At 52.0% G+C, this 18,213-nt stretch overlaps 1 protein-coding gene across 1 annotated transcript; it reads left to right on the forward strand.

Annotated features, from left to right (window-relative positions):
* The first annotated feature begins 397 nt into the window (after positions 1-397).
* CHAC1 (ChaC glutathione specific gamma-glutamylcyclotransferase 1) lies at positions 398-2,860 on the forward strand. Its single transcript, XM_020877568.2, has 3 exons — positions 398-797; positions 1,244-1,279; positions 1,720-2,860. Exons 1-3 carry the CDS (start codon positions 576-578, stop codon positions 2,119-2,121), a joined length of 660 nt encoding a protein of 219 aa, XP_020733227.2. The 5' UTR covers positions 398-575; the 3' UTR covers positions 2,122-2,860.
* The last annotated feature ends 15,353 nt before the right edge of the window (positions 2,861-18,213 follow it).

Below are 18,213 nucleotides of genomic sequence, written 5' to 3' on the forward strand. Positions count from 1 at the left end.
GTCCGTGCTGCCTGGGGTGGCAGTGACTCGGCCAGGTGCACTGGCAGGAGTGCTTGAGAGGCATCCTCCCGGGACCCGCCCACCACGGTTCTTGAAGGTGCCAAGGCATAAAGGGGCTGACGGGGAGACGACCAGTCCCCGCGTCCGTGCCCACTGACGGCCGCCTGACGCAATCTGAAGTGCCCTTGCTGCATGCCTGAGCTGGGAAAACGTCCTCCGCCGTTGCATCACTCCTGCCAGGTTTGCTACAGAGGTGGAGTCGAACCAATCAGCGGGCGCGCTGGGCCCGGGGCAGGCCACGTAGTTACCCACTCAGAGGGCGGCGCGGTTAACCGGACAGGAAACTCCGAAGGTGATTGGTCAAAAGGGAATTTGCCCCGCCCCAATAAACGCGAAAGCTGGCTGCGAGAGGTGGGGCTTCCCGGCCGGAGGGTTTAAAGAGCGCCTCGGACAGGGCCGCGCAGCTGGAGCGACCAAGCGGTGCCAGGCCAGGTGTGCGCGTCGGTCGGTCCTTCCGTGCCCGCGCCGGAGACCAGCCCCGGAGGCCGCCCGGGCCCGTCCCTGTGCCCGGCACCATGAAACAGGAGCCTGCAGCCCAGAAGTCCCCTCGCGCCTCTCCGCCCTCCTCACTACCCCTCTCCGAGGACGACGACCCCCAAGCGTTGTGGATTTTTGGGTACGGCTCCCTGGTGTGGAGGCCCGACTTCGCCTACAGCGACAGCCGTGTGGGCTTCGTGCGCGGCTACAGCCGCCGCTTCTGGCAGGGAGACACCTTCCATCGCGGCAGTGACAAGATGGTGAGCATCCGACCCTGTCCGGGTGAAATGACGGGGATTGGGGCAGGATAGTGGGCGCTGCGCTGGTGCTCTGGAGTATCCGGGCCTATCTGGGCTGACAGTGACTCTGTCCTGATGGGGGAAATGGGAGAACCTTGCAGGACGTTGTGGCTTAAATTTGTGTGCCTAGTGGGTCACTGTGTGATGGCTAGAGTCTGATCCTGTGGAGCATCTTGTTGATGAATATTTCTGATGACCAATCTGGTTCACTGCCATATGTCTACTTCTCTTACATCCATGCATCGCTCCTTCCACTGCCGCCCCCCCCCCCCCCACCGCCCCAGCTCCCCGAGAGTGGGGCTATCTGAGGCCTGAGATAGAAGGGTTACTAAGGGTTTTCTCTACCAGTGATGGCCAAACTCATTTCTAACTTGTTTTCTTTTTCAAAATCTCTCTTCCCTCCCTAGCCTGGTCGTGTGGTGACCCTCCTTGAGGATCGTGAGGTAAGTGCCAGAGTCAAGAAAGAGACCCAGCATGGAGGGGTGCAGACGGGCAGAGCTCATGGACCCTTGGCCGCAGGCTAGATTAGATAGATACCCCTCTGGCTGAGGGGAGGGTTGAGTCTGGATAAGTGCTTCCCACAAGAATCACCTGAGGATCTTGTTAAAACATAGATTTTAATATAAGATTTAGAGTGGCCTGAAACGCTTTCCTAACAAGCTTACAGGTGATGCCATTGTTTCTCAGACCAAACTCTGAGCCACATTTTTGTTCTCCCTGGGGCTAGTCAGCCTTCCCAACCCTGATTAAGGGAGGTTGAGGGTTTGCTGTATTGCTGCTAGAGGGCTCATCCGCAGTCTGCCCACTTCCCTTATGGAGCACAGTCCTGGGTGGGATCAGAAGGAGCTTCGTGACTGATTCCGGTGCCCGTATTTTCTCCCAGGGCTGCACTTGGGGTGTGGCATACCAGGTGCAAGGCGAGCAGGTGAGCGAGGCCCTGAAGTACCTAAATGTGCGGGAGGCGGTGCTCGGCGGCTACGATACCAAGGAGGTCACCTTCTACCCTCAAGATACCCCTGACCAACCACTCAAGGCATTGGCCTATGTGGCCACCCCGCAGAACCCTGGCTACCTGGGTCCTGCCCCCGAGGAGGCCATCGCTACACAGATCTTGGCCTGCCGAGGCTTCTCCGGGCACAACCTTGAATACTTGCTGCGCCTGGCGGACTTCATGCAGCTCTGTGGGCCCCAGGCTCAGGACGAGCACCTGGCCGCCATTGTGGACGCTGTAGGCACCATGCTGCCCTGCTTCTGTCCCACTGAGCAGGCGTTGGCACTGGTCTGAGGGGCTGAGCTCCTGCAGGGGGTGCCTACATGGACACAGGGGCCAGGTCCCCACTCCAGTGCACACAGACAGACTTAATACGGTTGGAGCTCACCGAGAGGACTCGGTGGGCCGATAGGGGCTTCTCTTAAGTCCCTGCCTGTCTGCCAGCCCCCAGATCTCCTGCCTGACACCAACTTACTACTTGAAACTTTATTTATTGCACCATGTTGGTGTGGTGGGCAGGATGGGGGGCCTGCCCTAGGTACAGGGGAGCTGCTGAGCAGTGCCCCACCCCAGGTGCCTGGTGCCTGGCTGGAATCCCCCCAGTGCTGCTACTGTCCCCATACTACCCAGGCCTCCATCTTCCCAGGGAGCCTCCAAGAGCCTTGACCGTCTGCCCACCCCCTCCAGACCAGCCATTCCCCAGCCCCAGAAACACCACCTGCCAAGGGTCCCAGCCTGCTGGTGAAAGTATAGAAAGGAGTGAGGAGAGGGAGCCCTATAGGATCTTAAGCCCTGCAGCCTGTTCATCCTCTAGGTCCCCAGGGCAGGCTGGCTCTGGAGCCCAGACACAGCTGCTGAGGCTGAGCCAAGACCTCTTCCCCATTTGGCTTTGTTTCCCTGTTCCTCTGTCTGTCTGTCTGGGCTACTTCTGTCTGTTGGTCTGTTCCTGGGAAGCTTATCACTGTAGGTAGGCCGTGGCCCCCTCCCAGTCTGTCCCATACTGTAATCCATAAACTGACCTCATTATCTGTGCTGTGCTGGAATATGATTCTTTCTTCAGGTGGGGGTTTGGGAGAGTGAGGGGGTGCGGCCCCAAAAGACCCATTAGAGGGAGAAGGGCTCCCTCTTCAGCCCCCATGTTTCTCCCAGAGAGGGACTGCTGAGCAGGCAGAACTGTGGGGTTCTTAGTGCACATGAAGAATGCCCCCCAAGGCATGCAGATTCTGCCTGGGCCACTGCACTTGGCAGCCCTGTGAGTAGTCCTTGCCAGTGGCCTGGTAGCCTGCGTCTCCCCCTAGCTGCTCTGAAGAGGTGGACGGGTGTGGAGTTCACATCAGGTCTCCCTCCAGTTGCAGGGTCAGCTGCTGCCTCTTAACAGTGAGGCTAGACCTCTGGCTTCCTGCTGAAGGAGCCACGTGGGTTAAAAGGGCTTAAAGGGCAAGGTGATGACAACTTGTGAGACAGTGCAGGCCTGGAGAACCTGGTGGCCCTTTGAGTTCTGAGGTCCAGGAGCTCATTCTCCTCTTGGGCCTTGGTGTGGGCTGTGCCTTCCCCATCACCCTGACCTACCTGCCAGGACTCAAGTCCAAAAGGGAGCAGTGGCTGGGCACCCCCTCGCCTGCTGTTTGTTTGCCATCTGCCTGCCTCTGGCTACTCTGCCCTCCCCCAGCCCTCCCCCCACCCCCCACCCCCCCACCAAGTGCAAGTCCCAGACCCCAAGATCTCAGCCTGGCCCTGGGCTCCTCAACTGGGAATGGCCCCTCAGTGGATTTACCCTTTACTCCTGGACCTGCAGAATGGGTGCAGGGGCCAGATAAGGCTTTTGCAGCAGAAGAGCCTGGCTGTAACCTGGCCTTTTCCTCACTTGCTCAGTGACCTCCAGGAAACCATTCCGCCTCTGAGCCTCTGTTTACCCTGGGATGCTGTGTGGTGGGTGTTGCCGCCACTCTTGTTAAGGCTGGTGCCCTGGTTTGGTCTCAGTGTCCCCAGCAGGGTCAGCTCCGGCCAAGCTGGGCAGCCGTTGTGCCTGGGGAGAGTGCCCATGTGTTGGCAGCCTCGTGTCTTGGTCATTGATGGGATAAGTGTGGAGTCTAGCCAGGTTCTTCTGGGAGCTCAGTCAGGACAGCACAACAGGAGGAGGTGACGGGAGGCAGGGAACCCTGAGCAGCTGCCTCTTGTGGCAGGGCAGAGCCAGCCAGCCAGTCTGGGTGCTCACATCAGAGCCTGCTCTATATGAATGGGGGTGGGGGTGGGGAAGGTCGCTTGCCTGCTGCACGTGGTCTCACATACTTCAAGTCATTCATTCAGCAAGTATTTACTAAGGTGCTGCTACACGCCATGCACCAATTTAGATACTGGAGATACAACAGAGAAGAGATCCTGCGCCTCAAATACCTCTGAACGGTGACCATTCAGCCTGAAATGTGTCATGATGGGAACAGGGCACTCAGTGTAGAAAGGGCTTTTGACCCAGGTCGAGGGGAGGTCAAGGAAGGCTTTCTGGGGGAGAAATGAGGTTGAGAAGGGGTCTCTAACAAACAGAGGCACGGAACAGCTTGTACCAGAGGGGTGCAAGATCAGCCCTGCTGGGACAGTGCTGTGGGGAAGAGGGCATGGGGTGGGATGGGTGGCAAGACCTCATTTCACTGGCTGCTCTGGTGAGCTGTGCTGTGTAGGTGGCATTCCTCCTGGGTTAGTGAGGGCCCCCATGGATTCTGAGTGGGGAAGAGGCTACTTAAAAGGAACTCTGGCTGCTGTGTCAGACTGGAGGAGGAAGTCAAAGGACAGGGAGAGGGAAGGAGGCTGGAGCTGTGGGGTGCAGTGGGAAAAGACAGGAGGATAGATTAGAGAGCCGTTTAGATAGTGAGGTCAGCAGGATTGCATGTGGCTGGTTGATGAGGAGAGAGGGAGAGAGTCGAGAGCCGGGGTTCTCGGTGCAGTAGCAGCCTTGGAAAGGTGGGGGTGGAGATCTGCCCGGATGTTTGCCTTGGGGGCGCCTGTGGGGCAGCTGGATATGTGGGGCTGGGACTCAGGAAAGTCACATGGGTTGGAGGTAGAGATTTGGGAGCTCTACCCATCAAGACAGTGCTTGAAGCATGGGAGCAGAGAGAAAAGAGAACAAGCCCCAGGCCAACCTTGAGGCCTCCGGCCCTGGTAGGGTAAGCAAAGCAAGAAGGGCTGGGAACAAGCAGCCGGAGAGGCAGGAGGAGAACCAGGAGAGCGTGGTTTTCTGAGAGCCAGGGTCACACTGCTGAGATGTCAAGGGAAATGAGACCAGAGGAATGTCCACTGGGTGAAATGCCAGGGGGTCCTCAGTGGTGGGGCAGAGAAGCTAGTGAGAGGGAAGTAGACAGCTTCCCAGAAAGTTGATTCCTGAAAGAAGAGAGAAGCTGAGGAGTGACTGAGAGTATGGAGAAGGCATGGAAGTCTGAGGACCCCAAGAGCTTCTGTTGATGTGGGATATAGCAATTGACAACATTTAGTGTATTAGGGATTGAGAAGTGTAAAACATTTTATCAAATAAGAAAACGTGTTAACATATTTTAAGGAAAAATGATTCTACTTTTTTAATGGAAGCAGCTGAATTCTCATCCAAATTCACGTAAAGCTCTTGAAAACTCTGCTGTACCCTTGTGAGAAAATGAGAGTGAAAAGGCAAGTAACCTCTTAGTAGTGTTATGAAAATCGTTTTGACCTCACAGACGTCCAGAGAGGGTTTTGAGAACTCCCAGGAGTCCCTGGGCCATTTTTATTTATTTATCTTTTTATTTTCTTTTTTAGTTGAAGGGATTTAAGCAGGATGGGTGCCCAACCTGGCATTCAGGGATTCAGGAGTTAGCAGGGATCTCGGAAATCATGGCTCAGTGGTAAAGAATATGCCTGCAGTGCAGGAGACATACGAGACATCGGTTCCATCCCTGGGATGGGAAGATCCCCTGGCAAAGGAAATGGCAACCTGCTCCAGTATTCTTGCCTGGAAAATTCCATGGACAAAGGAGCCTGGCAGGCTACAGTCCATAGGATCGCAAAGAGTCCCAGAGGGTCTCAAAGAGTCCGACATGACTGAACGACTGAATGCACACACAGAAATCATCATTTTGTCCATCATTCCTCAAGGGCATCCTTCTGGAGAACAGGGGATGAGTAGGAAGGATCAGTCAGTTCACCTGCAGTTTATTGTGTCTACAGCAGGCTGAGGGGCCCTGGACCTCCAGCTGTGGGAGACAGACTAGCAGAGTCTCCCTCACACCTAGCCTGGGGCAACTCCAAGCTCAGGGAATGGGGCAGAGGCACCGGGTCAGGGAGGGCCTTAAGGAAGCTGCTGGAATCCATGGACCGGAGGCACACTCCAGGTTTGTGGGGATGGCGTCAGCAAATGAGGAAGGGACAGCAAGGAAGAAGCCTGCGGGTGTTGGGGACAAGGTGGCAAGCTACCTTTGAGTCAGTCCTTGGAGGAAGTGTTAGACTTTATCTTGCAGGGAAGTAGAGTTCTGTGGTGATGTTTTTGTTTTTCCTCCCACAGAAGGGTCTTTGTTTTTGTTCTTTTTGTTTTGTCTGCTTGTCAAGCAGACAAGTGTTGTGTTCAGGTCTGGGCTTAAGGAGGTTTGTGCTTGTGGCAGGGGAAGGCCGCGAGGCGGGCAGGGGCTGGGGAGGGCCAAACTAAAACCAGGAGCAGGAAATATGGGGACACCTCCTGGCAGCCAGTTGAAAACGGGGGGTAAGCAGGAGGGAGGAGACTGGGGATCCCAGGGTTTTGCTGGGCAATACAAGGGCACGAGAGAAAACACGACTCCAGCCTGCAAGCACCTTTCTGGGGCTGACAGGCTCTGAGGGTTCTCCAGGTGGCTCCCACACTGGGTCCCAGGAGGGAGATTGTTCCTCTTAGGGCTGTCATTCCTCTGAAGACAGTGATGGCAGAGACTCAAAATGAGCTGGACCTCGAATGGGGGACACCTTGTCTTTCCCTGGGCCCGGCTCCGAGGAGGGTCAGGGTGCTCTGGGGCCAGGTTGCGAGGACAGGTGACAAGGAGAGTGTCACTGTGGGCCTGGGTGGGAGCACAAACGCCAGCCTCCTGCCCCACCTCTGGGATTACCACACATCCCAGAGTGCCCAGTAGATAGTAGGCAGGCCTAGTTTGCTCCTGTTGTTCTGAGGTAGTTATTACTTTCACTCTCAGGAACATCCAGGTTTGCGTAGTTTAAATTGCATGGTGGCTGTGGGATCTGGGACCCAGCAGTTTTTTGCTGTTGTTGTGAGGTTTTTATTTGTTTTGTTTAGTTCTGACTTTTAGCCATGCAGGATCTTAATTCCCCACCAGGGCCTGAGCCCACGTCCCCTGCAATGGAAGCACCCAGCCTTAACCCCTGGCCCTCCAAGGATGTCCTTGAGCAGGGCTGCTTTCTCTGGCGCCTGTCAGAGGCAGTTGACCAAAGCCCCCGACCACCCCTGTCCCCTGCCCTCCTCCCCCTGTCCCTGGACCCTCGGCCCCTGCCCAGGGGTGTGAGGGCACCACTCTTCTCTGCCTTTTCTGGGTGCCCTTGGAGAGTCCCGCCAGGCCTGTGCTTCCTGGTTCAGGGTCGCCCGGGCATTCTGTGGGTGTGAGGGAGAGCAGACACACCCTGAAGGCCTCTCCCATCACCGTCACCAGCCCTGCCCCTCCAGGAAGGAGAGGGTAGCAGGGGTGCCCACACCTTCCCACTTGATCAGGGCCCCTGCCCTGCAAACACTCCTCAGGGTAGACCCCTCCCCCCCACTACCACCCCTCCCCCGCAGGAAGGTAGAGCCCCGGGTGAGCACCCCCCTCAGTCACCCTTAAACATGAGTCCGTCTCCTTTCTCAGAGCTGCTGCTGTCCTTCCTGACCTAAGGGTGCCCTGTCCCGCCCTCCCAGCCCTCCCACCCCCACCCTAACACTTGCCTCTTTCCCCAGATGACTGTCACGCCCTCCAAACTGATCCGTGTCCCCAGTTCAGTGCCCTCCTGGATACTCACCTTCTACACAATTGAAAATGCAACTCTGACCACCACACTTCCCACCGACGAATCCCCATGGCACAGTGTGTCCTTTGGGGTAGACGTCCCCACCCTGCCCCCTCCCTCCTGCTCCTGTTTGCTGTCTCCTCCCACCTCCTGCTATTTCTGGTCGCCATGCCTTTGCTTCTACTACTTCGCCCGCGTGACACTTTGCCCAACCTTCTAACAGCCTTCGGAACTCAGGGCCCGCATCGTGCCTGCAGAAGCTGGGGCTGGCTGGGGCCCACCTCATGCCCAGGACCCCACCCCCAGGGACGTGATCTGCTTGCAGAGATGTCCCCACTAGGCCCCGCCCCTCCCCCTCCCCCAGGGCGGGAGCTGAATGTCACCCTGCACATAGCACAGCTCTGGGCCCCACAGAAACTCAGGGGACCTATGGGGAGTGGGGTTTAATGAGACACCCCTTTGGAGCACAGTCTCACGCTTCCCCTTGGAGGGAAAGGCCCTGTGAACACCACGATCAAGGCCAAGGGAGATGGCCAAGCTGCCTCCTAGGGCTAGTATTCAAAGTGAATGCTTCTGTGCACGGCCCAGGAGTGTGGGACAGGGAGCTGCTGGGGCCAGCTCGGCTCGGCTCGGCTCGGGCGGACCAGTGTGTGCCTGCCTGGGGCAGCACTGACCCTCCCTGGGCCGGCCCTGCCCCCCTTCAGTCAGTCTGAGAGCCGTCAGGCCCTAAACACACACCAGGGGACGGGCCGCCCTTTGCAGGCAGATCAAGGGCAGGGTCCGGGCCCTTGCTAGTCCTCTGCTCTGGGCACCAAGCTGGACGGCTGTTTGTCCTTGTCTCCTGGGCTAGTGCTCCCTGTCCCCACAGGAGGGGAGCGGGGCCCTCCTGGGAACAACCTGAGGGTGTTGGTGGCTGGGGGAGGAGGGGACAGTGGTCATGTACCACCTGTGTCTCCCCCCCACCCCCACCCCCGCAGTCAGAGACCCCTGCCAGGCAGGCCGCCATGTCCCTGCCAGGTCAGGAGGGCGGCCCTGACTGGGAGGATGCGGAGTCCATGGTGTGAAGGCTGCTCGTGTGGGGTGCCTGAGTCATCCATCCCCAGGAGTAGGTCCTCGCCGTGGGGGTTTCCCACTTCCTGCTCACAGGTTGCTTGCTGCCCTGAGAGGTGTGACACACACTAAAAGACCTGACATGCTTGCCGCACGCCTGCAATGTACCGGGGGCCTTCTTACTTTGTAATCTACTCTCCATTGAAGCCTCATCCCTGCCAGCTCTGGCCTGGCTGACTCATCATGCAGACCTGAGGGCTCAGTTGAGATATCCCTTCTCTGGGAAGCCTTCTCTGAACCTTCTCTACCTGTCCATCATGGCCTGGCTTTGGGGCCCTGACACACATCTCCGATATCTGTGCTTTTTATCTTGCACATTTGATAGCACTGTGCTGTTGGCCTCCCCAGTGGACTGTGCGCCCTTGACATGCTTCCCAGAGCCTGCATACAGTAGGTGCTCACCTTGTTTGCTGAATGAAAGCCCATGCACTCGGTAAGAAGCAGACCCTGGCAAGGGGCGGATGGGGTCTGGGGAGGCCATTCTGGGCTCTATCTTCACAAAAGGGACAATGCAGCAGACGTGGGTGGGTTAGTGGGGTGCAGGGGATAGGAGGAGACAGACCTACAGTGATGATCCCCGACCCCAAATCTGCCCAGGCCTTATACCCTGGTCAGGACACTGAATTGCTGTTCCAGATGCAAAGGAAGAAAACTGGGCTAGGGTCCAGAGTTTCCAGTCCTGTTTTAAGCCTTGTGTCTTAGACAGTACACTTTTCTTCTCTCTGGGTCTTTATTTCCTCAAATGTAAAATGAAGAACTGCACGAGAAACCTGCTCCCATCCAGCTCCAGGGGCTCCTCTTTTACAGGAAGGACATGGGCTTGCAGTTGGAGGGACTGAGTTCAAGAACCAGGGCTCCATGTACCCTGTGGGTCCTGGGCCAGGTTATTTAGCATCTCTGAGCTGCAGTTTCTTCGTCTTTAAAGCAGGAATGATAATCATATCTCTCGGCTTCTCGGGATTAGATGTGCTATCAGGTGGAAGACCCTTACACACTTTAAAACAACATGGGAATGTTGGTTATTATTTAACATTGTCATTTTCCACCAATACCTAATTAGTTACTCACCAGAGTGTAAACTCCACAAGGGCCAGAGCTGGCACCTCCCTGTTCATTGCTGTGTTCTTAGGGCCAAGCTTTGAGCCTGGCTTATCTCAGGCCTTCAAAAAATATTTGCTGGACAGAAAAATGGATAAATGAAGTTTGTTGAATGACTATATGAATGAACTCTGTTCACTTAGAGCACTGAGGACAAGTCAGGTTGATGGGCAGAGGGAAAAGGGTGTGGAGGCATAGGAGGAAGGCGGCTGTTCATTGGGCTGCCCCACTTTGCTGCGTTGGGGAGGGTGAGAAAAGAAAGGCAGGAGGGGAAATGAGGGAAAAAACAAACTTGGGGCCACGAGACAAGGCCATATACAATTCTGCTGGGTGTCTTGCAGGTGGCCACCCTGTATGAGCCGTCTCCCTGGTGAGGGCCCGCCTCCACCTCTCACAGCACTGCCAGCAAGTGGGGAAAGGGACGAGAGAGGAGGGCTGGGCCGTGGTGGTTTGTTTACCAATAGCACAGTCCTCCTGGGTCATGACACAGCCAGCAGCATCTGGCCCAGCTAAATATATCTCTGCTGGCCTGGACCACACAGTCAGCCCCTGAAGGCCAGGGACCACCCGCTTGTCCCTCTGGGTTTGGCCCCGGGCCTCCTCCTGACCCCAGAGTTCTGTGTCCCCAGAGAGCCAAAGGCTAATCAGGGCCCAAACCAAATGCAATTGCTGGCTGAACCCAGGAAGATGGTTTCATTTGAATGGTCCCTCTGGGACTTACGGGGAGAAAACCCAAATTTCCCAGCAGTAAGACAACCAAATGGCCCATCTCCCTTCCATGGTGTATTTGCAGTTATTATGAATGTTTAGGAAGAATATTTATTACTGTTCGGAAAATATTTTACTCTTTTTGCAGTACTTTCTTAACATTGCTGTATAATGTTAAGTGGAAAAAAAGAGATACATAGTATGAATACAATAATGTATTTAAAAAGCATAGAAATATGTCTGGAAGGAATCACTAGAAACTGTCAACACAGTTTGCCTCCCAGGAGGGGAGCTGGGGGCCAGGGGATGGGATGGAAGAGAGACTTTTTATTCTTATGCCCTTTTGTATGTTTTTGATTTTGAACTGTACAAATAATTACTTATTCATAAATAAGTCAAGTATATAATAAAATGCAGAGCTGAAAAAGAAAAGTCCTGAGCACAGAGGCCCTGGATATCCTCTCAGAGGTTAAGAGCACTGATTTGGGTGATGGGCCATGCAGAGAGCTCCCTTTTCTACCCAGAGGAAAAGCTGGCCCCACGCCCAGGTAAACCAGAACATCCGTTTTGTAAACCCAGAGGACATATTGATATTCAGAATCTAATGTGAATGTGAGGGATGTGAAAAGCCATACCTGCCTGAAAATATCTCCCCATGGTATCTGAATTTCTAGTCCATGCATTTCCCTGAAATTCAGCTTCTCTAAAGTCCCCTTGAAAACATTAAGGTGTGTTGGGGAGATGCTACCTTGTTATCATTTTATCAAGAGAACTGAATTGAAGTTGGAAGACACACTGTAAGAAAATTTTCACTATGGGAAATATCTTACTTTCGTTTTGCTTTTGAGTTTTTTCTAAATTTCCCTTAAAAAACCTACTTCTTTTATTAAAGCACTTATAATAATTACATAAAAAATAACACATACTCAGAAAGTTTGGAAAATACAGAATGGTATGAAGAGTTAAAATTCATTCATAATTCCACCATCCAAGAAAGTTTACTTTCTTCTAGTTCTTTTTACTACTTTATTAAAAAGCTTACATATACACAAAAAAACATAAACTTCATCTATTTTGTGTCCTATTTTTTCAACCCAAGATTGAATTGTAAGCGTTTTTCCTATGTCATCAGATATTCTAGAAGATATGATTTTTTTTTATTTATTTATTTTTTTTTATTTTTTTATTTTTTTATTTTTTTTTTTAATTTTTATTAGTTGGAGGCTAATTACTTTACATCATTACAGTAGTTTTTGTTATACATTGATATGAATTAGCCATGGATTGAAGATATGATTTTTAATGGTCACTTAGTTCAACTAGGTGTACTCTTGCCTGGAAAACAGTACTCTTGCCTGGAAAATCCCATGGATGGAGGAGCCTGGTAGGCTGTAGTCCATGGGGTCGTGAAGAGTCAGACACGACTGAGCAACTTCACTTTCACTTTTCACTTTCATGCGTTGGAAAAGGAAATGGCAACCCACTCCAGTGTTCTTGCCTGGAGAATCCCAGGGACAGCGGAGCCTGGTGGGCTGCCGTCTATGGGGTCACACAGAGTCGGACACGACTGAAGTGATTTAGCAGCAGCAGCAGTTCAACATAGTGATGTACAAAATTTATTTAACCAATTCTATGTCATTTCCATTTGGGTTGTTTCCAATTTTTGCTAAATTCTATTATGTTGCCACAAGCCTTTTGTTTTAATTGCATACAGAATGGTCTTAAGCCAAGGAGTTATTGGTGAAACTCAAAATTTATGAGGAAGGGAAATTCTGACAAGACTCACTCTGGATTCCTGCTCCGTTTCCCTAAGGTTCAAAGCCCTGCCGTACATCACACTTGATTATTTCTGAAAATAGACCCCTGAAAGTAGAATGGCTGGGCCAAAGGCATGGCTATTTCTAAAATTCCTGACCCCGACTGTCAAACTGTCCTACACAAGGCCCTATCCCTCTTCATTCCCACCCTGGAACTGGGTGTGTGAAGACTAAAGCTTATACAATTTGGGAAAGCCCCCTTTAAGAAAAAGTAAACAAAATTAAGCACAAAAGTGAATATTTAAAAAAGAAAAATACCTCAAAAGTCATAAAATAACATTATTTATATAAATAGGTTGAAATATATGAAATTGCCATATTTGTAGATTAAAAAGCAGTGTCATGCTTTTCAACCTAAAATTCTTCCTCTATGTTTTTGGCTCCATCTTCTTTTTTTTTTTTAATGGCTATGATCCTGTTTATTTGGAAAGTCTATGAAATGTGTCTACACTGTAAACTATATGTATATTTTAAATTTTTATTTATTTATTTTAGTTTTGGCTACACTAGGACTTTGTTGCTGCACATGAAGTTGCAGCAAGTGGGGGCCACTCTTTACTTGTGGTGTGGAGTGTACAGGCTCTAGGATTTGAGGGCTTCAGTAAGTAGCAGCTTGAGGCTCAGTGGTTGTGGGTCAGGGCTCTAGAGCAGGGGCTCAGCAGCTGCAATGCACAGGCTTAGTTGCTACACAGCATATGGAATCTTCCCAGACCAGGGATCCAGCTGGAGTCCCCTGCGTTAGCAGGCGGGTCCTTAACCATTGGGCCACCAAGTTCAATTAAATATCTAACTTTTAAGACAGTAGGGGCACCTCGTCCCCAGACTTTCCTCTTCCTATATTTCTGCAAAGCAGCACTAACCATGTAGATGAGGACAGAGCGTGGAGATGGCAGAGAAAAAGGATGAAGAGAAACTGGGACCTTAAATGTGTAGTGAAAGTGTTAGTCGCTCAGTTATATCCGACTCTGTGCGATCCCATAGACAGAAGCCCACGAGGCTCCTCTGTCCATGGGATTCTCCAGGCAAGAATACTGGGTTGCTATGCCCTTCTCCAGAGCATCTTCCCAGCCCAGGGATCAAACCTGTGTCTCCTGCACTGCAGGAAAATTCTTTACCATCTGGCCCCGTGAAGGAAGTCCTGAAATGTGTAGAACATACTCAAATTCTTAAGAGAGAGATATATGGATTTACCTTTTCATACTGTTCATGGGGTTCTTAAGGCAAGAATACCAAAGTGGTTTGCCATTCCCTTCTGCAGTGGGCCATGTTCTGTCAGAACTCTCCACCATGACCCATCCATCTTGAGTGGTCCTACACGGCATGGCTCATAGTTTCACTGAGTTAGACAAGGCTGTGATCCAAGTGATCAGTTTGGTTAATTTTCTGTAATTGTGGTTTCCACTCAGTCTGCCCTCTGATGGACAAGGGTAAGAGGCTTGTGGAAGCTTCCTGGTGGGAGAGACTGACAGTGGGGGAATCTGGGTCTTGCTCTAATGGGCAGAGCCATGCTCAGTAAATCTTTAATCCAATTTTCTGCTGATAGGTAGGGCTGTGGTCCTTCCATGTAGTTTGGCCTGAGACAAAATGGTAGGAGTAATGGCAGTAATGGTGACCTCCTTCAAAAGGACTTATGCCAGGACTGTTGTATTCAGTGTCTCTGACCCCCTGGCAGACCACTGTCGACCTGTGCCTCCGCCGGAGACGCCTAGACACTCACAGGCAAGTCTGGCTCAGTCTCTTGTGTGGTCACTGCTCCTTTTTCCTGGGTCCTGGTCTGCACAAGATTTTGTTTGTGCCCTCCACGAGTCTCTTTCCCCAGTCCTGTGAAAGTTTTGTCATCAAACCCCACTGGCCTTCAAAGTCAAAATTCCCTGGGGGTTCTCAGTCCCTTTGCTTAATCCCCAGGTTGGGAAGTCTGTTGTGGGCCCTAGAACTTTTGTTACAGTGCAAGAACTTCTTTGGTATAATTGTTCTCCAGTTTGTGGGTTGTCTGCTAAGTGACTCTATGGTGGGGTTCACATGCCATAACTCCCTCTCTGCTACAGCCAGAGCCCTCACCCCCACCGCAGGTCACTGCTGACCTGTGCCTCCGCAGGAGAGACTCAAACACTCACAGGCAGGTCTGGCTCAGTCTCTTGTGGGGTCTCTGGGTCCTGGTACACACAAGATTTTGTTTGAGCCCTCCAAGCATCTCTGGCAGGTATGGGGTTTGATTCTAAATGCAGTTTCATCCCTCCTACCATCTTGTAGGTGCTTCTCCTTTGCCCTTGGAAGTGGGGTATCTTTTTTTGGTGGGATCCAACATTCTCCTGTTGATGGTTGTTCAGCAGTTAGTTGCAATTTTGGAGTTCTCACAGAAGATGACCGCATGTCCTTCTACTCTGCCATCTTGTGGATTCAAGATCAAACAAGTCAATCCTAAAGGAAATCAGTCCTGAATATTCATTGGAAGGACTGATGCTGAAGCTGAAGCTCCAATACTTTGGCCCACCTGATGCAAAGAACCAACTCATTAGAAAAGACCCTGATGCTGGAAAAGACTGAAGGCAGGATGAGAGGGGGATGACAGAGGATGAGATAGTTGCCATCACTGACTCAGTGGACACGAATTTGAGCAAGCTCTGGGACTTGGTGATGGACAGGACAGCCTGGCCTGGCATGCTGCAGTCCATGGGGTTGCAGAGAGTCAAATAGGTGACTGATGAGTGACTGAACTGAACTGAACTGATATGGATTTACATCTTATTTAGGAATTGCATTTCTAGACCTTTCTTATAGATGGTATGCTACCCTAACCAATATAAACGATGACATTATTTGCTCAGATAATTTATGGCCCAACCCATGGAGAGCTGTATTTGAACAGTCCCTAGGGATGACCAGACTTTTCCCATAAAGGTGAAGCATGGAGGAATAGAGATCAGAAGATCAGGTTCAAGTATACTGGCCTCTGAGATCACCCAATTAATTTTTCTTGCTCTGGCTGAACTCTAATGATAGACTACATTTGTTTGCATTACCTCCAGCTCCTCCTTGGCAGAGCTGTTCCTAGGTGTTTAAGTTAATCAATTTTTTTTTTTTTTTTTGGTTTTTTGAAAGAGAGAGAAAAAAATCCGCAACATTAACAAACTGATTCAAACCAGAACAGCCAACCTAGAATACTGGGTTTATCCAGAACTCATGTACTAGAGCCCAGCAGAAGCCACAGGCATGCACTGAAGCTCAATGTCTTTAATCCCAGGAAACTGGGCAGTTCCTCCTTCAGGGTACTTACTTTTCCCTGGTTCAGAAGTTCTGAGCTAGGTTCAAGCTTCTAGCCTCCTAGTTCTGGCTTCTAGCCTCCAGTTTGGAAAAGGTAACTCTAAAAAGGGAGGTAAGTTAGATATCGGCACAAAGACACTTAAGGGGCACAGGTCCTGTTCAAAGCAGACTTGAACAGCATACTGGTGTAGCTGCCAGCGTGGTTTAGTGTTGGGCACATGGCAGTCACAGCAAAGGGCACCAGATGCTTCTGTGACCCAGGTCCTCAGGAAGGGTTAAGATATGTTCAGAAGGGTTAAGCTGGGGTATTCATAAAATCTCAAGAGTCCTGTGCATGCATGCTAAGTTGCTCCAGTTATGTCTGACCTTTTGTGACCCCATGGACTGTAGCCCACCAGACTCCTCTGTGGGATTCTCCAGGCAAGAATACTGGAGTGGGTTGCCATGCCCTCCTCCAGAGGATCTTTCCAACCCAGGGATTGAACCGTAGCCTCCCTGCGGCTCCTACATTGCAGGCAGATTCTTTACCACTGAGCCACATGGGAAGACCTAACCAAGATAAATTCTGGTGCTTTAGAGGGTTACACATCGGCTCTCTGAAAGATCAAGCTATTCAGATTCTGCATGACAGGGTTCCTGCTGCCCTTTCCACATCCGCGGGCTGAGGACAAACTGAGACCTCTGAAATTCCTTGGCCCTTCCAACCCACTGGATCACCCCTCGGTCCCTCACACCCTCCACTGCCCTCCTCAGACTGTCCCAGGCAAGTGACTTCATGGTTGGAAGGCATGAAGCTGCCTAGTGTCTTCTAGGCTCCCTCACCTGGGAAATGTGAAGGAACAGCCCACAGATAAGCCTGATCCAGGGTGGTGGGGTTTAGTGTGGTGGGGTGCTGGTGCAGGGTGTGAGATGTTGAGTGTCCCTGGGCGTTCTCCCAGAGCACGGTTCTCAGGACCAACAGCTGGGACGGCAGTAGGGGGTGGGGTGGGGAGGGGGGCTTAGAAAGTTCCCCACCATCTCCTGCAGCTGTGACCCTCTATGCCCCTGCTTCCTTTTCCCTTCAGAGGCTGTGCACTCTAACTTCCAGTCCAGACTAGACCCAGAGAGGTCACCTCATCCTTGGCCCAGGCATTCATTCTTGGCCCTTGGGTCCCAGGACCTCAAAATCCCAAGGGGCAGAAGAGCAGGGAGGCATGAGCCCTGCAGGGGTGCTCCCTAGAGCCTGTTCCGGGCCTTTGGGGAGACCCTCTTCCCTCTCTAAGAGAGAGTCTCATGTTCAGGAATCTGTGTTTCTCTCAGCCAAGGCGCCAAGAACTGAAGACCAGGTATTCAGAACCGTGAAATGTATCCTGAGCTTTGTAATTCCCAATGTCTTGTTCTGCTTTTACCTGCTGTCTTTGTTTGGATGAACAAGAAAACCTTTACTATAAAAGGAAGCAAGATGCTAATTTTTGGCAGCAAGACAACCCACTCCAGTATCCTTGCCTGAGAAATCCCAGGACAGAGGAGCCTGGTGTGCTACAGTCCATGGGGTCACAAAGAGTTGGACATAACTGAAGTGATTTAGCACGCGTGCACACAACAGGAGAGAACTGAGAGGACACCCCCTGCAGCTGGTGCTAAAGGAGGGAAACTGGAATGAGAATAGGCGGTGACAGATTCCAGGACCTGAAGCTAGGATGAAACAGGAGCACAGGAAGAGTTCAGGGGCCTGGTGATAAGGGAGGCACCCCGCTTCCACAAGTACCCAGGAAGTGGGTCTCAGGCATGTCATCCCTCCTCTTTTCCTTTCCTTCTACCTTCCCCTACACCCAGCCCTAGGACTGTCCCCTGGGACTGGCATCTCCGTAATCCAGCCATGGCACTGTTTGCCCTGGACACTTCTAGGATGACAGGAGTTATTTTTTTGAGGGCTGACATAGCTCAAGCTCCTGCCAGCCTAGAGTTTTTAGGAACTTCCATGCAGGGACCTCCCCTCCAGGCAGATGCCTCTCTTAGCAGCACCACTTGCTACCATGCAGCAAGCACTGGGGTGCACGGTTTTAAGACAATGAGAAGCCCTATGTTCTCTAGTATAGAGCCTGCTCTCCACAGCCAAGTAGTCTGAAAGCACCATGAAGGTGGCTGGCTGGGGCAGCCAGCACCGACCAGGGCTGCCTCACAAACTGCACAGCTTAACCACACTCTGGCAGACTCAGAGAAGCAGGAGAAACCTGGCAAATTTCTCCATGCCCCTGAGAATGGCTTAGGAATTAGCTGAGAAAGCTGACTGGATGCAGCTGAAAACAGTGGGCCCAGGGATCACAGACTTTCCAGCAATGAAAGAAGCTACAGCTTGGTGATGACTACACAGGAAAGGGCAGCAGCAGATCAGGAACCTTCCCTCAAACCTAACGTGTTTAACAGAGGTCTA

Source organism: Odocoileus virginianus, chromosome 6, assembly GCF_023699985.2.
Source record: "Odocoileus virginianus isolate 20LAN1187 ecotype Illinois chromosome 6, Ovbor_1.2, whole genome shotgun sequence".
NCBI classification, from domain to species: Eukaryota; Metazoa; Chordata; class Mammalia; order Artiodactyla; family Cervidae; genus Odocoileus; species Odocoileus virginianus.